Source organism: Chiloscyllium plagiosum, chromosome 38 (genome assembly GCF_004010195.1).
Source record: "Chiloscyllium plagiosum isolate BGI_BamShark_2017 chromosome 38, ASM401019v2, whole genome shotgun sequence".
Lineage (NCBI taxonomy): Eukaryota > Metazoa > Chordata > Chondrichthyes > Orectolobiformes > Hemiscylliidae > Chiloscyllium > Chiloscyllium plagiosum.
This window is the reverse complement of record NC_057747.1, coordinates 26,553,720-26,569,827: the sequence shown is the minus strand read 5'-3', so window position 1 is coordinate 26,569,827 and position 16,108 is coordinate 26,553,720. Positions and strand designations below refer to the sequence as shown.

The following is a 16,108-nucleotide window of genomic DNA, read 5'->3' as shown; positions in this document are numbered from 1 at the left end:
CATGGAGGAGGTGGAGGGCGTGGGTGGTGTCCCGAACGTAGGTGGGGAGTTCTTGGACTAAGGGGGACAGGACCGTGTCGAGGTATGCAGAGATGAGTTCGGTGGGGCAGGAGCAGGCTGAGACAATGGGTCGGCCGGGGCAGTCAGGTTTGTGGATTTTGGGCAGGAGGTAGAAACGGGCGGTGCGGGGTAGTGGGACTATGAGGTTAGAGGCGGTGGATGGGAGATCCCCTGAGGTGATGAGGTTATGGACGGTCTGTGAGATGATGGTTTGGTGGTGGGAGGTGGGGTCATGGTCAAGGGGGCAGTAGGAGGAGGTGTCCGCGAGCTGGCATTTAGCCTCAGCGGTGTAAAGGTCGGTGCGCCAAACTACTACCGCGCCTCCCTTGTCTGCTGGTTTGATAGTGAGGTTGGGTTTGGAACGGAGGGAGTGGAGGGCTGCACGTTCCGATTCAGTAGAAGGGTACTGGTTGGTACGGCTTCAGTAGAAGGGTACTGGTAGAGCTGATCTTTACCTGCACCTACTCTGCAGCTATAACATTATATTCTGTATTCTGTTTTGTTGCCTTTGAGTGCTTATGTAAGGCATGACTTGTCTGGATAGCATGCAAAACAACACTTTTCACTGTATCGTGGTATGTGACAATAATAAGTCAAATAAAAATCAAATCAAAATGGCATGGACAGATCATGGTGGAACTGGCAAGAGAAACTTACCACTAAGTCTCATCTCGAAGCATATTCGGAAACATGACTGCATTATTTCACAGACTGACTCATTTGTTAGATGAGCACCAACAGGAGTGAGTAGTAACGTTCTTAAGACCTAAGAGAAAACAATTTCATAAAATTATTACATTACAGTTTTGTTTATGCAAGTATTAGTACAAATCCATTAGGAACAACCAAAAAACAAATTGAACTAATACTGTTTACCTTGCTGTAAAGCATTTCAAATGCTTTTTGCATCAGTCTGATTTGCTAACTTTGCAAAGCTAATAATCTTCAAATTGTCCAGATGTAAGTTTCCTCGCTGAGCTGGAAGGTCCGTTTTCAGATGTTTCATCACCATATGAGGTAACATCTTCAGTGAGCCTCTGGATGAACCACTGATAGTGTAGCCCACTTTCTATTTGTGTGTTTGGGTTTCCTTGGGTTGATGGTGTTATTTCCTGTGGTGAAAGCACTGGTAGTGTAGCCCGCTTTCTATTTATGTGCTTGGATTTCCTTGAGTTGGTGATGTCATTTTGTGGGGTGACATCATTTCCTGTGATGATATTTCTTTTTTTTCTCAGAGTGGTAAATGGAATCCAACTCAATGTGTTTGTTGATAGAGTTGCGGTTGGAATGCCATGTTTCAAGGAATTCTCGTGCATGACTCTGTTTAGCTTGCCCTAGGATGGATGTGTTGTCCCAGTCAAAGTGGTGTCCTTCCTCATCCATATGTCAGGATACTACTGAGAGTGGGTCATGTCATTTTGTGGCTAGTTGGTGTTCATGTATCCTGGTGGCTAGTTTTCTGCCTGTTTGTCCAATGTAGTGTGTGTTTCGGTTCTTGCAAGGTATTTTGTAAATGACATTAGTTTTGCTTATTGTCTGTATAGGGTCTTTCAAGTTCATTTGCTGCTGTTTCAGTGTATCGGTGGGTTTATGGCTACCATGATGCCAAGGGGGCTGAGCATCCATAGGAAATGACATCACCAATCCAAGGAAACACAAACAGAAAGCAGGCTACACCACCAATGTTTCATCCAGAGGCTCACTGAAGATGTTACCTAGTATAGTGACGAAATGTCTGAAAACAAATCTTCCAGTTCAGTGAGCAAACCTATATCCAGAACCTCAACCTGACCTACAAATCTTCTCAAAACTCACTTGAAATTATCACGTAAATATAATACACTCAGCCTATTACATATTTTCAGGATCACCTCTGCAGTCCACATACAATTTGAACAATGACATCTAGTTTGTGGCCAGTCTAGTGGGCCAATAACATCAAAGTTTCAAGACATTTATGAATGGATGCAAGGAAGTATTTCAATAAATCCATTCTTCAAACACTCAGAGGTAAAGCACATATGCAAACATGTTCCCAAATGCAACTGAACACACCAATATTTCAAATATTTGTATAATTCAAATACAATTGTGTCCCTCATTAGAAGCTGAAACAGATTCCTGCAATAGGTTTGAAGTTCAGAAGCATAACCACTGTCAACTAGCAAACTATGCAAGGCATTAACAAGTTTTCTGATGGCAGAAAATGCAATAGGGAAATTAGCAAATTTGCTTCTTTAGATCACCACATACTCCCTCTCGCTTGGACAATACACAGACAAATGTTCCCAGTCTCAACAAGCCATCAACAAACTGTGCATAGCATACAATAATCAAACTTGATCTTTTCCCTGAACAATCAGCTTTTCAAGGGACCGCAACAGCGGATTTCAACACAAACCAAAAAGGATCAAAGTTGTCTCTCTCCCTCTCCTGGCTGAAAAGAACACAAGTTAAATAATTGTTTGACAGTGTAACCCAATTACCAGTAGACACAAGATGGCAACACAAAACAACCCCTAATACTGCACTAATTGGAATCAAAATGGAGCCTGATGATTATCATGTTTATTGACAGCTTTTCTCAAGTTGGGCAATTGTATATTCAAAATGGCAACTGGCATACAGAAAAGAGTCTATTTCATATTCTATGCCCTCAACTCAAACCACATGAAATTTCAAGTGAAATATGTTGACCACTTTGATAGTTCAACAGTAAGAACAACATGCAATTCATTCCCTGTCTATTTACAAATACAGTCAAAGCCTTCATTGTATACAGGCATTTAAAGTTGGCTAAAGTTTGAGGCGTTCTTAACATAGAGCAATGTCTTGTTTATTACGGACTGATGGATAAGTCAAATTTCACAAGAAAAATTGTTTCCGTTTTCTCAATTTTCAGTAGAATAGTATAAAGTTGACAAATTGAAAGCTTAAACAAGCCACTTAGAAGAATATATATTCAAAATTTCATCCAAATGTGATAAAACTTCTTTTCTTCATCAGTCAGGAACGTTTCTTTAAACTTGCCACGCAATACATAAATTCAGTTACATTGAATACTTTTGATAGGAAAGCACTGAGTCAGTGTTTATTAATAGATGATCTAGTTGCAGAACGAACAAATCAAACTCAAAATCAATAAGTTTTCAAAATTAAAAAAAACTACAAAATCCTAAATGCAGAAGCACTAGCACATTGTAAAACTTCATACTAAAGGTCATTTGGATTTTTGGAATAGAAGAATGTAGTGCAATTCATCTGTAAAAGTGAAGCTAACAATTTGAAATAGATGCTTTTTTAATGGAACGTAGGATCTCAATAAGTTGTAAGTGTTGCAAACATTTTTATATTAAGTATTTATTTTTGTTAGTATGTTCAAAGACATTTTTGAAAACTTGCACCTTGCACAATAATTCAACCTTTAAGGACAGTTCATCTTTCTGCTTTCCAAAAAACAGCCACAACACATTTCACAGCAGCTTCTCAAGGCCCAATATAGCTCAATAAACTTTCAATTCTGGATGCCACCCAGGGCTGTGGAGGCTAAGTCATTGAGTGCATTTAAGACAGAGATAGATAAGTTCTGTGGAAGGCTCACTCAATCAGAAACTTTAACTCTGATCTCTCTCCACAGATGCTACCAGACTTGCTAAATTGATCCAACAACTTCTGTTAATTGGTTTCTGACTTATAGCATTCGCAAGTCTTTTGGCTTTTACAGATAGGTTCATGATTGGCAAGGGTTGCAGGGAGAAGGCAGGCAAAAGGGGATTGAGAAATATATCAGCCATGATCGATGAGTTGAATGGCTAATTGTGCTCTTAAATTAATCCGGAGGAATCCAAGCTAACACCACCACTTCACAGAATCAAGGCTGAGTAGCTCCATGTTCCCTTGCAGAACTAATCATAAATTTTAAATATTTCAATAGAGCTGACTTACTATTCAGGTACATCTCTCCATAAACAGTAAAGATTTTGTTTTACTATTCACTTATGGTAAAAACAGTCACTTTTACCCTTCAACAAATCTAATACATGAGTTTTTAAAAGTTAAGTTTAAAAGGACACCATAACACCTTAATAGTTGGTTCAATGAGTGGCTTCATTTTTGCAACAGTGTGTAACACCATAATATACATCAGAAATAGAGCTTAATTATCAGTTTGCTTGCCTCAACCAGGAGAATTTACTCAAGCACAGAAAGAACCAGTCGCTCAGCTAAGAGCAAATGGAGATAGCAAAATCAGATGGGATTTCCCCAGCTTCAGTGAGTCTTGAGTGACTGCAACAGGAAAGTATGCACTGGCATCTGCTGAGGCCATGCTGAGTCTTTGTTACAAGGTCTTCATGATTAAACTGCCTGCCAGTGTTCATCCCGGAGGACGGAAGGCGAACAAATGTCTAGTGAGGCTTGGTCTTGAGTGTACCCATGTAAGTAACCACAGCATAAGTCACCACTTTCAGTAAAGCAAGAGAAAATAATGCCCAAAACAAGGCAATTACAGAATCAACTGAGGACAAGAACAGCAATTAATCAGAACAATGTAGAGTACTATCTAATCCCCTTGTTCACAACAGAGACAAAAGGAGAAATCCTGAAGCCAAAACACAGTATTCCCACATGGATTTCAATGAAACTGAATACATCATTACTCTAATTAATAGTCAAGTAACCAGATTTCATTTTAATACCAATGACTAATTGGCTCAGCTGTTTTCCTTAGTATTTACCAGCAGACTGCATTACCTGCAAAATTTTCATTAGAACAACCTCGTCACTTGCTGGATCTGTGCCAACAAAACGTGCGTGCGTGACAGCATCAGCCATGTTTTCAATTCCCTCTGCGGCACCTTCATGATTGGGATCTGTAAAAACATCAATGTAAAAATCCTTCATCCTTTCGTCATCATACTTTGCAGTGGTAAATGAATACTATATTTTATTAGTCAGTGCAAAATCTGCAATACAAATGAGCTGCTTCTCAGACTAAACCCATTAATGAAACGTAAAACAAGCTTGGCTATGTAACAGCCAGATCCTTTTTCTAATAATCAGAAAAGCTCTTGCATATTAATTAAATATTGTGTAAACTCAAACAACCAAACTAAAATTGAAAGCAAAGTACTGCTGATGCTGGAGATCTAAAAGACAAAATGCTGGAGAACCACAAAGAGATCTGGGTGTTCTTGTACACCAGTCAATCAAGGTAAGCATGCAGGTACAACAGGTAGTGAAGAAGGCTAATAGCATGCTGGCCTTCATAACAAGAGGGATTGAGTATAGAAGCAAAGAGGTTCTTCTGCAGCTGTACAGGGCCCTGGTGAGACCACACCTGGAGTACTGTGTGCAGTTCTGGTCTCCAAATTTGAGGAAAGACATTCTGGCTATTGAGGGAGTGCAGCGTAGGTTCACGAGGTCAATTCTTGGAATGACGGGACTACCTTACGCTGAAAAACTGGAGCGACTGAGCTTGTATACCCTTGAGTTTAGAAGACTGAGAGGGGATCTGATTGAGACATATAAAATTACAAAGGATTGGACATTCTGGAGGCAGGAAACATGTTTCCGCTGATGGGTGAGTGCCGAACCAGAGGACACAGCTTAAAAAGACCATTTAGGACAGAGATGAGGAGAAACTTCTTCACCCAGAGAGTGGTGGCTGTGTGGAATGCTCTGCCCCAGAGGGCAGTGGAGGCCCAGTCTCTGGATTCATTTAAGAAAGAGTTGGATAGAGCTCTCAGGGATAGTGGAATCAAGGGCTATGGAGATAAGGCAGGAACAGGATACTGATTAAGGATGATCAGCCATGATCATATTGAATGGTGGTGCAGGCTCGAAGGGCAGAATGGCCTACTCCTGCACCTATTGTCTATTGTCCTGTTCTGCCAGATCTGCAGAGTTAACTCTTTGAGTTCAATACCTCTACTCTGACAATGTTCTGAAGAGTTCAGAAGTCTTATTGGACTCACTCCACAGACGCTGCCAGACCTGCAAAGTTTCTCCGGCATTTTCTGTTTATATTTCGAACTAAAATTGAACCACGTGAGTGCTATGTCATCCAGTTGCAGGCAGATTGGAGACTGGGCCATCAACTTTAGCAACTAAACTTTAGCCTTTGTAAGGAACAGAAATCTTTAGCTTTGATAAAACAAACTAATAGTGGCACAATGCAGATCCTTGGGTCTGATATAAGCAGGATCGGATTGCACGGTACTACATTTCTAAGGCATCATAATTACACGCTCGCCTGTCCACTAAGTACACAGTTTCTCAAGAATCTTTAGGCAATCCTCCTTTGTTGTGTGGAAGGAGAATAAGGCCAACCCAAGCTGCTGCCTTGCATCTTGAGCAATCCTGGCAGCAGCAATAAATGGCTGTAGATTTGTCAGACATAGATAGGGAGAGATACAATGGGTAACACAGAGGACTGAGAGGTGAGAATTATATAGTAATCGATAACCATATACATCTATGCTACTTCAAAAGCATGTACTATTAGTATTCTGAAGTTCAAGACAATTTACTGAAAAATGCTCATATATTAGAGAAAAAGGTTGCAACTTCAAAATTCACAAGAACCTACAAATCAATACCATTCTGACTTATACAGTATCACTACTTATAATCAATATAATTTTTAACATTACTGCCATCAATAAAGATGGAGTTCCCAAATTGGGGCAAGGAATGACAGTTAACTACCAACTAGGTTCAGATTTTATTATTAGCATTCTTTATTACTGCCTAGTTTGATACTGTAGCAATGCTTACTCAAGCAGAAAGGCAATACCATGCTCATGAAGGATGCTTACAATAAAATATTCCAGTCAATCTGAAAATAGCTGATAGTTAATTTCATCCTCATGGATGGCAGTAACATCATGTGTCAAATAGTCAACAAATTCTTAGACAGTAATTCAACCTAAGGGCCCTGTTCTACTCGGGCTGGTAATAAAGTATAAGGCAGTAATGGAACGTAATCGCAAGCAAAACATTAATCATTTTGATATTTTCTTGTTATTAAGAAATCCAAACAGAAAAAATGAGACAAGATACCAAAGAGTTGTTTACAAATCAGACACTCAGACTACAACTGGAGGAGGAAACTTAGTTCAAAACAGGACCAATGTCTAAACAAGCAAATATGTACCCATTTCTAGAAAATTCTATTGGTGACTTCTTTTGGTGCACCTGACTATATTTCAGGAAAACATTATCAGGACTGATTACCAATTAAAGATCCAATAATCTGAGTTATCAGTCAGAGTTGGATTATTTTTTCTAACAAACAAAACAAAAATTCCACAATGGAATCTAAATCTTGACAAACCAAATGGTATGAAAATGATTGCAGTTTTCAGTTCAAAGAACACTTCGCGTGAGTGTAAAATGATATTTACTCAGATTGATGTACTAACGAATGTCTCAATATTTATAAAACTTCTGTCTAACTACACCGAATATCTACATTGTCGAGGTCCCCTTTCAATGGAATAATTTGAATAGTTACTTAGCTTGCATATGTTCTCAGCAGTCAGCACAACATTACATGACTTGCCAATAAATTAGTAATAAAACAGGTCTCCTGAAAATTACTTGTTGTGCAAAAATAGGATCCTTTAGACATGGGAACTGTACTGACTGGAAAAAAAAACATTGACTAATGCAAGGTTAAAAAAAACTGTATTTTCACTTTAACCTCAATAAAAGTTGCTGAATTCAAGTTACAACTTTAATCTCATACTTAGCACGGGCATTTTTCTTCCCACTGGTTATTAAAGTAATCCAAGGTAGAGGATTTCCACTGTTTATTTCCTATGTAGAACTGAACCATTTGTCAAAGAACGTCTGTGCTGAGTTTGCTGGTTAGAAGTTGGAGCATGTTAATTGTCTTCACTGAAAGAGACAATTGCAAATGTAAATGGGTAAGAATACAACTAACATCTGTTTAGGTGGCAGCTGAATCATCAAAAGATGAAAATTCTGTAAAATCAATAAAAATGAAATTCACATCAACAATAAAACCCAACCAGGCTACTTGAAACGGCACCAATTTATTGCTCCAACATCATATGAAAATTACGGCAAGGATGTGACACAGGAACAACTTTAAAGAACCCAGTTCAACTGTTTAAAAAGCATGGAGCTCTTTGGTGTTCTACTTCAACCAACAGACAAAAAGATTGTTCATTTCTTTACTATCTAGTTGACACTTCTGGTGCAGAATAGCCAACTTGGCTTACCATAAAGTCAATATACTACAACAAAAAATAATTATTCAGCACCTGATGCATTTCAATATTTGCCTAAAAACAATATGATTTTATAAATACAGTATTCTTTTACAATACCAGGTCACTGAGCTGCTAATCTTCCTGTTAGAAGCAGAGGGGAAGAAAAATTGACAGAGCAACGTGTGTTATGATGGCTTCATATTTACTAACTTCTGTTGACCTGAACCTGAAGGATTATGGATTCTATTGTTACAATTTCCTTTTTAAATAAACATTTCCTTTTTAAATAAACAATTCCAGATAATTGCAGGTTTTGGTTGAATCTACTTAGAGTCAAACAGACTCGATCCAACGAGTCCACGCCAGCCATGTTCCCAAACTAAACTAGTCTCACCTGCCTGCGTTTGGCCCATATCCCTGCAAACCTTTCAGATTCATGTACTTATCTTTTAAACGTTGTAAATGTACCTACATCCACTGCTTCCTCTAGCAGTTCATTCACACACACTAACCTTCACATAATAAAAAGTTTCCCGTCATGTCTGTTTTCAATCCTTCTCCTCTTACCTTAAAAATCTGCCCCCAGTTTTGAACTCCCCCATATTAGGGAAAAGACATTTGCTAATCACCGCATCTATGTCCCCCATCATTTTATAAACTTCTGTAAGGTTACCCCATCAATCTCCTCCATTCCAGTCTATTTTTTATAATTCAAACCCTCCATTCCCAGCAACATCATGGTAAATCTTTCCTGAACCCTTTCCAGTTTAATAAGATCCTTCCTATAACAGGGCCATCAGAACTGACACAGTACTCCAGAAGAGGCCTCACCAATGTCCTGTACAACCTCAACATGATAATAGACAATAGGTGCAGGAGTAGGCCATTCTGCCCTTCGAGCCTGCACCACCATTTAATATGATCATGGCTGATCATCCTGAATCAGTACCCTGTTCCTGCCTTATCTCCATAACCCTTGATTCCACCATCCTTGAGAGCTCTATCCAAACTCGTTCATAAATGAATCCAGAGACTGGGCCTCCACTGCCCTCTGGGGCAAAGCATTCCACACAGCCACCACTCTCTGGGTGAAGAAGTTTCTCCTCATCTCTGTCCTAAATGGTCTACCCGGTATTTTTAAGCCGTGTCCTCTGGTTCGGCACTCACCCATCAGCGGAAACATGTTTCCTGCCTCCAGAATATCCAATCCTTTAGTAATTTTATATGTCTCAATCAGATCCCCTCTCAGTCTTCTAAACTCAAGGGTATACAAGCTCAGTCGCTCCAGTCTTTCAGCGTAAGGTAGTCCCGTCATTCCAGGAATTGACCTCGTGAACCTACGCTGCACTCCCTCAATAGCCAGAATGTCTTTCCTCAAATTTGGAGACCAGAACTGCACACAGTACTCCAGGTGTGGTCTCACCAGGGCCCTGTACAGCTGCAGAAGAACCTCTTTGCTTCTATACGCAATCACTCTTGTTATGAAGGCCAGCATGCTATTAGCATTCTTTACTACCTGCTGTACCTGCATGCTTAGCTTCATTGACTGGTGTACAAGAACCCCCAGATCTCTTTGTACTGCCCCTTTATCTAACTTGACTCCATTTAGGTAGTAATCCGCCTTCCTGTTCTTGCCACCAAAGTGGATAACCACACATTTATCCACATTAAACTGCATCTGCCATGCATCTGCCCACTCACCTAACTTGTCCAGGTCACCCTGTAATCTCCTAACATCCTCCTCACATTTCACCCTGCCACCCAGCTTAGTATCATCAGCAAATTTGCTAATGTAATTACTAATACCATCTTCTATATCATTAACATATATTGTAAAAGGCTGCGGTCCCAGCACTGATCCCTGCGGTACCCCACTGGTCACAGCCTGCCATTCCGAAATGGAGCCATTTATCACTACCCTTTGTTTCCTATCAGCCAACCGACTTTCAATCCAAGTTAGTACTTTGCCCCCTATACCATGCGCCCTAATTTTGCTCACTAACCTCCTATGTGGGACTTTATCAAAAGCTTTCTGAAAGTCCAGGTACACTACATCTACTGGATCTCCCTCGTCCATCTTCAGAGTTACATCCTCAAAGAATTCAAGAAGATTAGTCAAGCATGATTTCCCCTTCATAAATCCATGCTGACTCTGACCTATCCAATTACTATTATCCAGCTGTGTCGTAATTTCTTCTTTTATAATAGACTCCAGCATCTTTCCCACCACTGAGGTCAGACTAACTGGTCTATAATTTCCTGCTTTCTCTCTCCCACCTTTCTTAAAAAGTGGTACAACATTAGCCACCCTCCAATCCGCAGGAACTGATCCCGAATCTATCGAACTCTAGAAAATAATCACTAACGCATCCACAATTTCTCGAGCCACCTCCTTCAGTACCCTAGGATGTAGACCATCAGGCCCCGGGGACTTATCAACCTTCAGACCTAACAGTCTCTCCAACACCAATTCTTGGCAAATATAAATTCCCTTAAGTTCAGGTCCTTCAGCCACGGTTACCTCAGAGAGATTGTTTGAGTCTTCCCCAGTGAACACAGATCTGAAGTACCAATTCAATTCTTCTGCCATTTCTTTGTTCCCTGTAATATATTCCCCTGTTTCTGTCTTCAAGGGCCCAATTTTAGTCTTAACCATTTTTTTTGCCTTTCACATACCTAAAAAAGCTTTTACTATCTTTCTTTATATTTTTGGCCAGTTTACCTTCGCACCTGATGTCCCAAATCCTATACTCAAAGGACTGAGCAACGAAGGCAAGCATGCTAAACACCTTTTTAACCACTTGCCTGTCTGTCACAAAATTTCAAAGAATTATGTACCTGAACGGCGAGTTTCTTCTAACATTAACTGCCCTTGTTTGCTCTACTAAAACACAATACCTTATATTTATCCACATTAAACTACATCTGTCAGTCTTCAGCCCATTGACCCAACAGATCAAGATCCCTTTGCAATCATCTCCGCTGTCCACTATCCCACCAATTTTAGTGTCATCCACAAATTTACCAAACATGCCTCATATATTCTCATTCAAATCATTTATTTAAGATAGCAGACCCAGTACCAATCCCTATGGAACACTGCTACTGACAGGCCTTCAGTCTGAAAAACAACACTCATTCACCACTCTTGGTCTCCCACAATTTTGTATCCAAATAGCAAGTTCACCCTGATTCCCATGTGATCTAACTTTACTAATAAATATTAACGCAGAACATTATTAAAGACTTTACTAAAATCCAAGTAAACAACATCGATCATTCTGCCCTCTATAACCATGGGAGGTCTGGAAGGAGGCTAATGTTGTGCCTTTATTTGGAGAAGATTGGGAACTATAGATCTGTGAGCCTGACATCTGTGGTGGTAAGCTGTGGGAGGTGATGCTGAGTAATAGGAACTATGTGCATTTGAAGAGGCAAGGAATGATCAGGGATAGTCAGCATGGTTTTGTGCAAGGGAAATCATGTCCCACAAGCTTGATTGAGTTTTTTGAGGAAGTAACCAAAAAGACTGACTTCGAGGTAAACACAATTGTTCTTATGATTTTGTTTAAACAGGATAGCCATAAAACATGGTTTTGCAGGCTTGGAGATGGTTTTGATTTCTAGTTGGGCAAGTCTGCAAAAAGAAAAGTTGCTCAGTTATGTCTCCCATTCCTGAAGTATCTGTATTGTGAATCCAAGGTGAAATCTGATTATCCTCTTGAGCAATGGCCAGACAATTTCTCAATAATGAACATTATTTCTTGATTTTTCTTTCCTGAGCAAGCAGTATCAGCCAAGATCTCAGACACAACTGCCTATATTTGGTACACAACATGCTAAGACCCCAAGCTGACAGCCACTTTAACATCTCAAACCTTATCTTTCGCCTTCAAGAGCTAAGACTTATTGGGCAAACTTTTCCATCCAAAGTGACTCTTTGTGGAGAAAAATCCATATTTTTTTCTTTATCCTGTGCAAGCGGGCATGTATGGGCACGTGCAAGTTTTGGGTCATTTACAGGTAAACATTTATATTTTCATTTTATGAGTAAAATCTTAACAAATTTTTTTAACTTAAGACAAAACAATCAATAATACTGTTTTTAATCAAAGAACCCTGACTGATAGATCTTTTTATTTTAAGTCTAAGATAATGAAAGCATACAACAGGCCTCATTGGGAACTGGGTAAAACAACTACATTTATGTTGTAATTGATGGAGTTGTGGACTAGAGAAAGTCAGTACACTCCTCCCGTCTCAGTCTGAGTAATAGTCAAACTTCAAATTTGTGTTTCCACACAAAAGCAACTTAAGCTTTGAAAGGACCTTTAATAATATATAGCTTCAAAAGGCATTTCATAGAAGCATCAAACAGAACTTTACACCAAGTCATCATAGATATCAGCTTAGTTACTGAGGGAGGTTTTGAGAAGCATCTTAGACACAAGGTAATGGCGCTGATAGGTTTCAGAAGAGAATTTCTGAATTTAGGGCATACACAACTGAAAGCACAACCACCAGTGATGGAGAAATGAAAATAAAAGATCTATAAGAGACTAAAATTAGAACAGCTCAGAGTTCCTAGATGATTGTGTGAAGTTACACAAGTATGGAGGGCAAGGCCAGGGGGTTTCTAAAAGAGAGGATGAGTATTTTAAAATCAAGGTCCTGAGGAAGGGTCACTCGACCCGTAACATAAACTCCAATTCTCTTTATAGATGCTGCCAGACCTGCTGAGGTTTTCCAGCAATTTCTATTTTTGTCTCTGCTTTACAGCATCCGTAGTTCTTTTGATTTTTATTTAAAATAAAGGTGTTGCAAGACCAAGAGCAAAGGCAGATCGGGAGGCTTAAGAGGTAATGAGTAATCAAGACTTGGTGTGAATTAGGCATGTACAAAGTCTTGGATGAGCTCAACTTTACAAAAGGTGCAAAATCCCTAACAGTTCACTGAAACAGAACACTGACAAAGACCTGCTATAATGTTAGCAGTAGGCTGTGAGAGAAAGACCACAAAGAAAATCATTCATATCACAAAATAAGTGAAGGCTACATGACAATATCATATTAGTGTGGACAGCTAACACTAAAAAAGTTAGTTAATCTTTTATCTGTGCTGTGTTTCAATCCCTGTCACATTTGTTCAAAATGAACCAAGACAGCAAAGTCAATTTCACAAAATGCACCAAAGAATTTAAGGGTTTTACAACATGGGCGTAAAGAGACACCTGATCTCTGGAAGTAATTCCTCTCTTACCAGTGTCTGAAATTACACAAAAGCCATTGCTGAATGAACTGAAAGAAAGGTAATCAGTGAAACTTGGCATTGCAGGTGCATTTTCAGTAACAAACTGGTCCCTCTTGTTCCAGTACAGTGTCTGGACTCATTATACTGATCATAAACTATAATTAACTGTTTTCATGCCTTCATTCAAAACAGCAAAATCTGAAAAGTCCAGCGATTCATCCATTCACCACCTTATTGTGCATAAATGCAATTTTCAGTTCACTTCTAAGTCAAAGATCACATCAAATGAAATATGTCAATTTAAGCTTACTAAAGAGTTAAGTCAATACTTAGCAAATGAGCCAGAGAAGGATGAGAAAGAGAAGGGAATAAGGCATAAATAAAGTTAAAACAAGGCATGGGGGGAGTGATCAAGGAAAGCAGAGGAAATGCAAAAGATGGATAGGAAGCGAAGAGTTCAGTGCAGACATTTTTTTTTTAAAAAGCTCAAATCATTAAATTTATTGGTGAACAAAAAGTCAGCAAATTACAAGGAGTTCACAAATATTACACAGCAAGGATAGACATAGTAAAATGCAAACAATGAGCAGCGAAGAAACTGCAGTTCCTTTAAATCTGAAACAAAACATCAATTCTCCTCTTCTCTCCAAGATGCAGCAGCTCTTGCTGGGTGTTATCACTGCTCTTGTTTTGACATTTAACCCTTTTGTGAGCTTGATTTCACAAAGCAACCAGTTTTTTTTTGGAGTAAAAGAGTCGAAACTAAGTCCTGGTTATTCTTTGAGATGGTTTATAAACCTACTTAATGTGTTAATTGCATCCTAATGTAAATGCAGTACTGAACTTGAGCTTTGGTTTATAATTGAGAATTTTGAGCGGACTATTGGCAAAACACAACCTACATTAATGAGATAAAAGGAGGAAAAAGATTCACGAAACAAAAAGAGAAGATATATTCAATATCATCTTACCAAGTCCTTCAAGATGGTCCAGAAATAGTCCACATACCATCCATTTTCTTGAAGAATAGTCATTACTGTTATGAAAACGAGCATGGAAGCCAGAACTCAACAGCCCAACAGGCATTCAGGAGAACAACTTTGAGTTAAATGTCTTACTACTTATTTATGAAACTTCAGATCATTTCATTTCCTTTTTCCCTCAATTATAAATTTCTCAGGCAAAACATGTTGTGTGAAAATAAATAAAACAGTGGATATGAGTGCCCTTTTAACGTTTCCTCATTCCAAGTACACATTGCTTCATTTTATCTTAAACATTTTCCAACATCTATCAGTAATTTATTCTGGTAATTTCAGAAAATAAAATGGCAAATGAGCTGACATGAAATCACAGACACTGAAGAAGTCCACAGCAAGCACGGATCAAAACTGCACTTTACTCACATGCTGTCTTTTGACCAAGTATGTATTTTACATTCATCTACAAGCACTAAAAATTAATGCACACAAAATGATTCACATGCTGAATTTCAAAATGTACAAGCAGACAGGACGGCGTCATTTTTATTCAAGCATCCACTTACAGTATGCTTTATGACAGATTCTAGCATTTTCATTACTATTGATATAATGCTGGCAGATTGTAATTCCCTGTGTTATCCTTGTACAAGTTCCTAATCTGCAGGGAATATCTCAAAATGTATGGAATTATAAAATTGAGATCCTCCCTTGCTGATGTGCTGATGCCATCCTTTATTATCAGCACACCTCCATCTCTTTTCCCTCGTCTGTCCTTTTTGAACAAATATCTTCTAGTATTTAGCTTCCCTTCCTGGACACATTTCTGACACATTGAGTGATAACCACTTACCTCTACTTTGCACCTTTGGACTTTCTTCGTTGCAAATGTTGCGCACATTAATGTAGAGGGCCCTTAATCTGGTCTGACATCATTCCACTTTCAAGGCAAACTCAATACTCAGCTTTTTCTGCTGAGTGTCCATCACAACTTTTCTACTTTGTACTTCAATTTAAACCCCTTCCAATTTGGGTTACCCCTCAGGTCCCATTTCCCCCCCTTAAGCTAGTTCAACACAACTCCCAACAGTTCCAACTCCCAAAACTTTCCTGCAAGGTTCCACCTGTCCCAGAAATGGTTCCAATGCTCAGAAGTCCAAAACCCTTTTAAACCAGTTCTCCAACCACGTGTTCTACATTAGCACATGGAACTGCAAGCAATTTTGATATTATTGTTCATAAAGTAATATTATTTTAGTTGCCTTGCCATTTCTCCAAATATTGCTTTCATCCATCTTCCTATCTACGGCATTGGCATCAACATGAACCACGATTTCTGGCTGATCCTACTCAGTTAGGAGGACGTCCTGGAGCTCCATGACATCCTTGAACCTGGCACCATGGAGGCAACACAGCTTTGACAAAGGGTCAGACAGACTCGAAATGTCAGCTCTTTTCACTCCTTACAGATGCTGCCAGACCTGCTGAGATTTTCCAGCATTTTCTCTTTAGCAACACACCATCCTGAAGTCACATTTTATACCACAGAAATCTGTCTGATCCCCTGACTATGGAAAC

At 39.2% G+C, this 16,108-nt stretch overlaps 1 protein-coding gene across 12 annotated transcripts in view; it reads right to left on the bottom strand.

Annotated features, from left to right (window-relative positions):
* gbf1 (golgi brefeldin A resistant guanine nucleotide exchange factor 1) overlaps positions 1 to 16,108 on the bottom strand; it is a 289,880-nt gene that overhangs the window by 98,206 nt on the left and 175,566 nt on the right. For all 12 annotated transcript variants that reach the window (XM_043679174.1, XM_043679176.1, XM_043679179.1 and 9 more), the window contains 2 exons: positions 4,813 to 4,931; positions 718 to 826 (listed from right to left, as the gene is read on the bottom strand). In XM_043679174.1, coding sequence (XP_043535109.1) covers positions 718 to 826; positions 4,813 to 4,931 — 228 coding nt within the window. The remainder of the gene's footprint in view (positions 1 to 717; positions 827 to 4,812; positions 4,932 to 16,108) is intronic.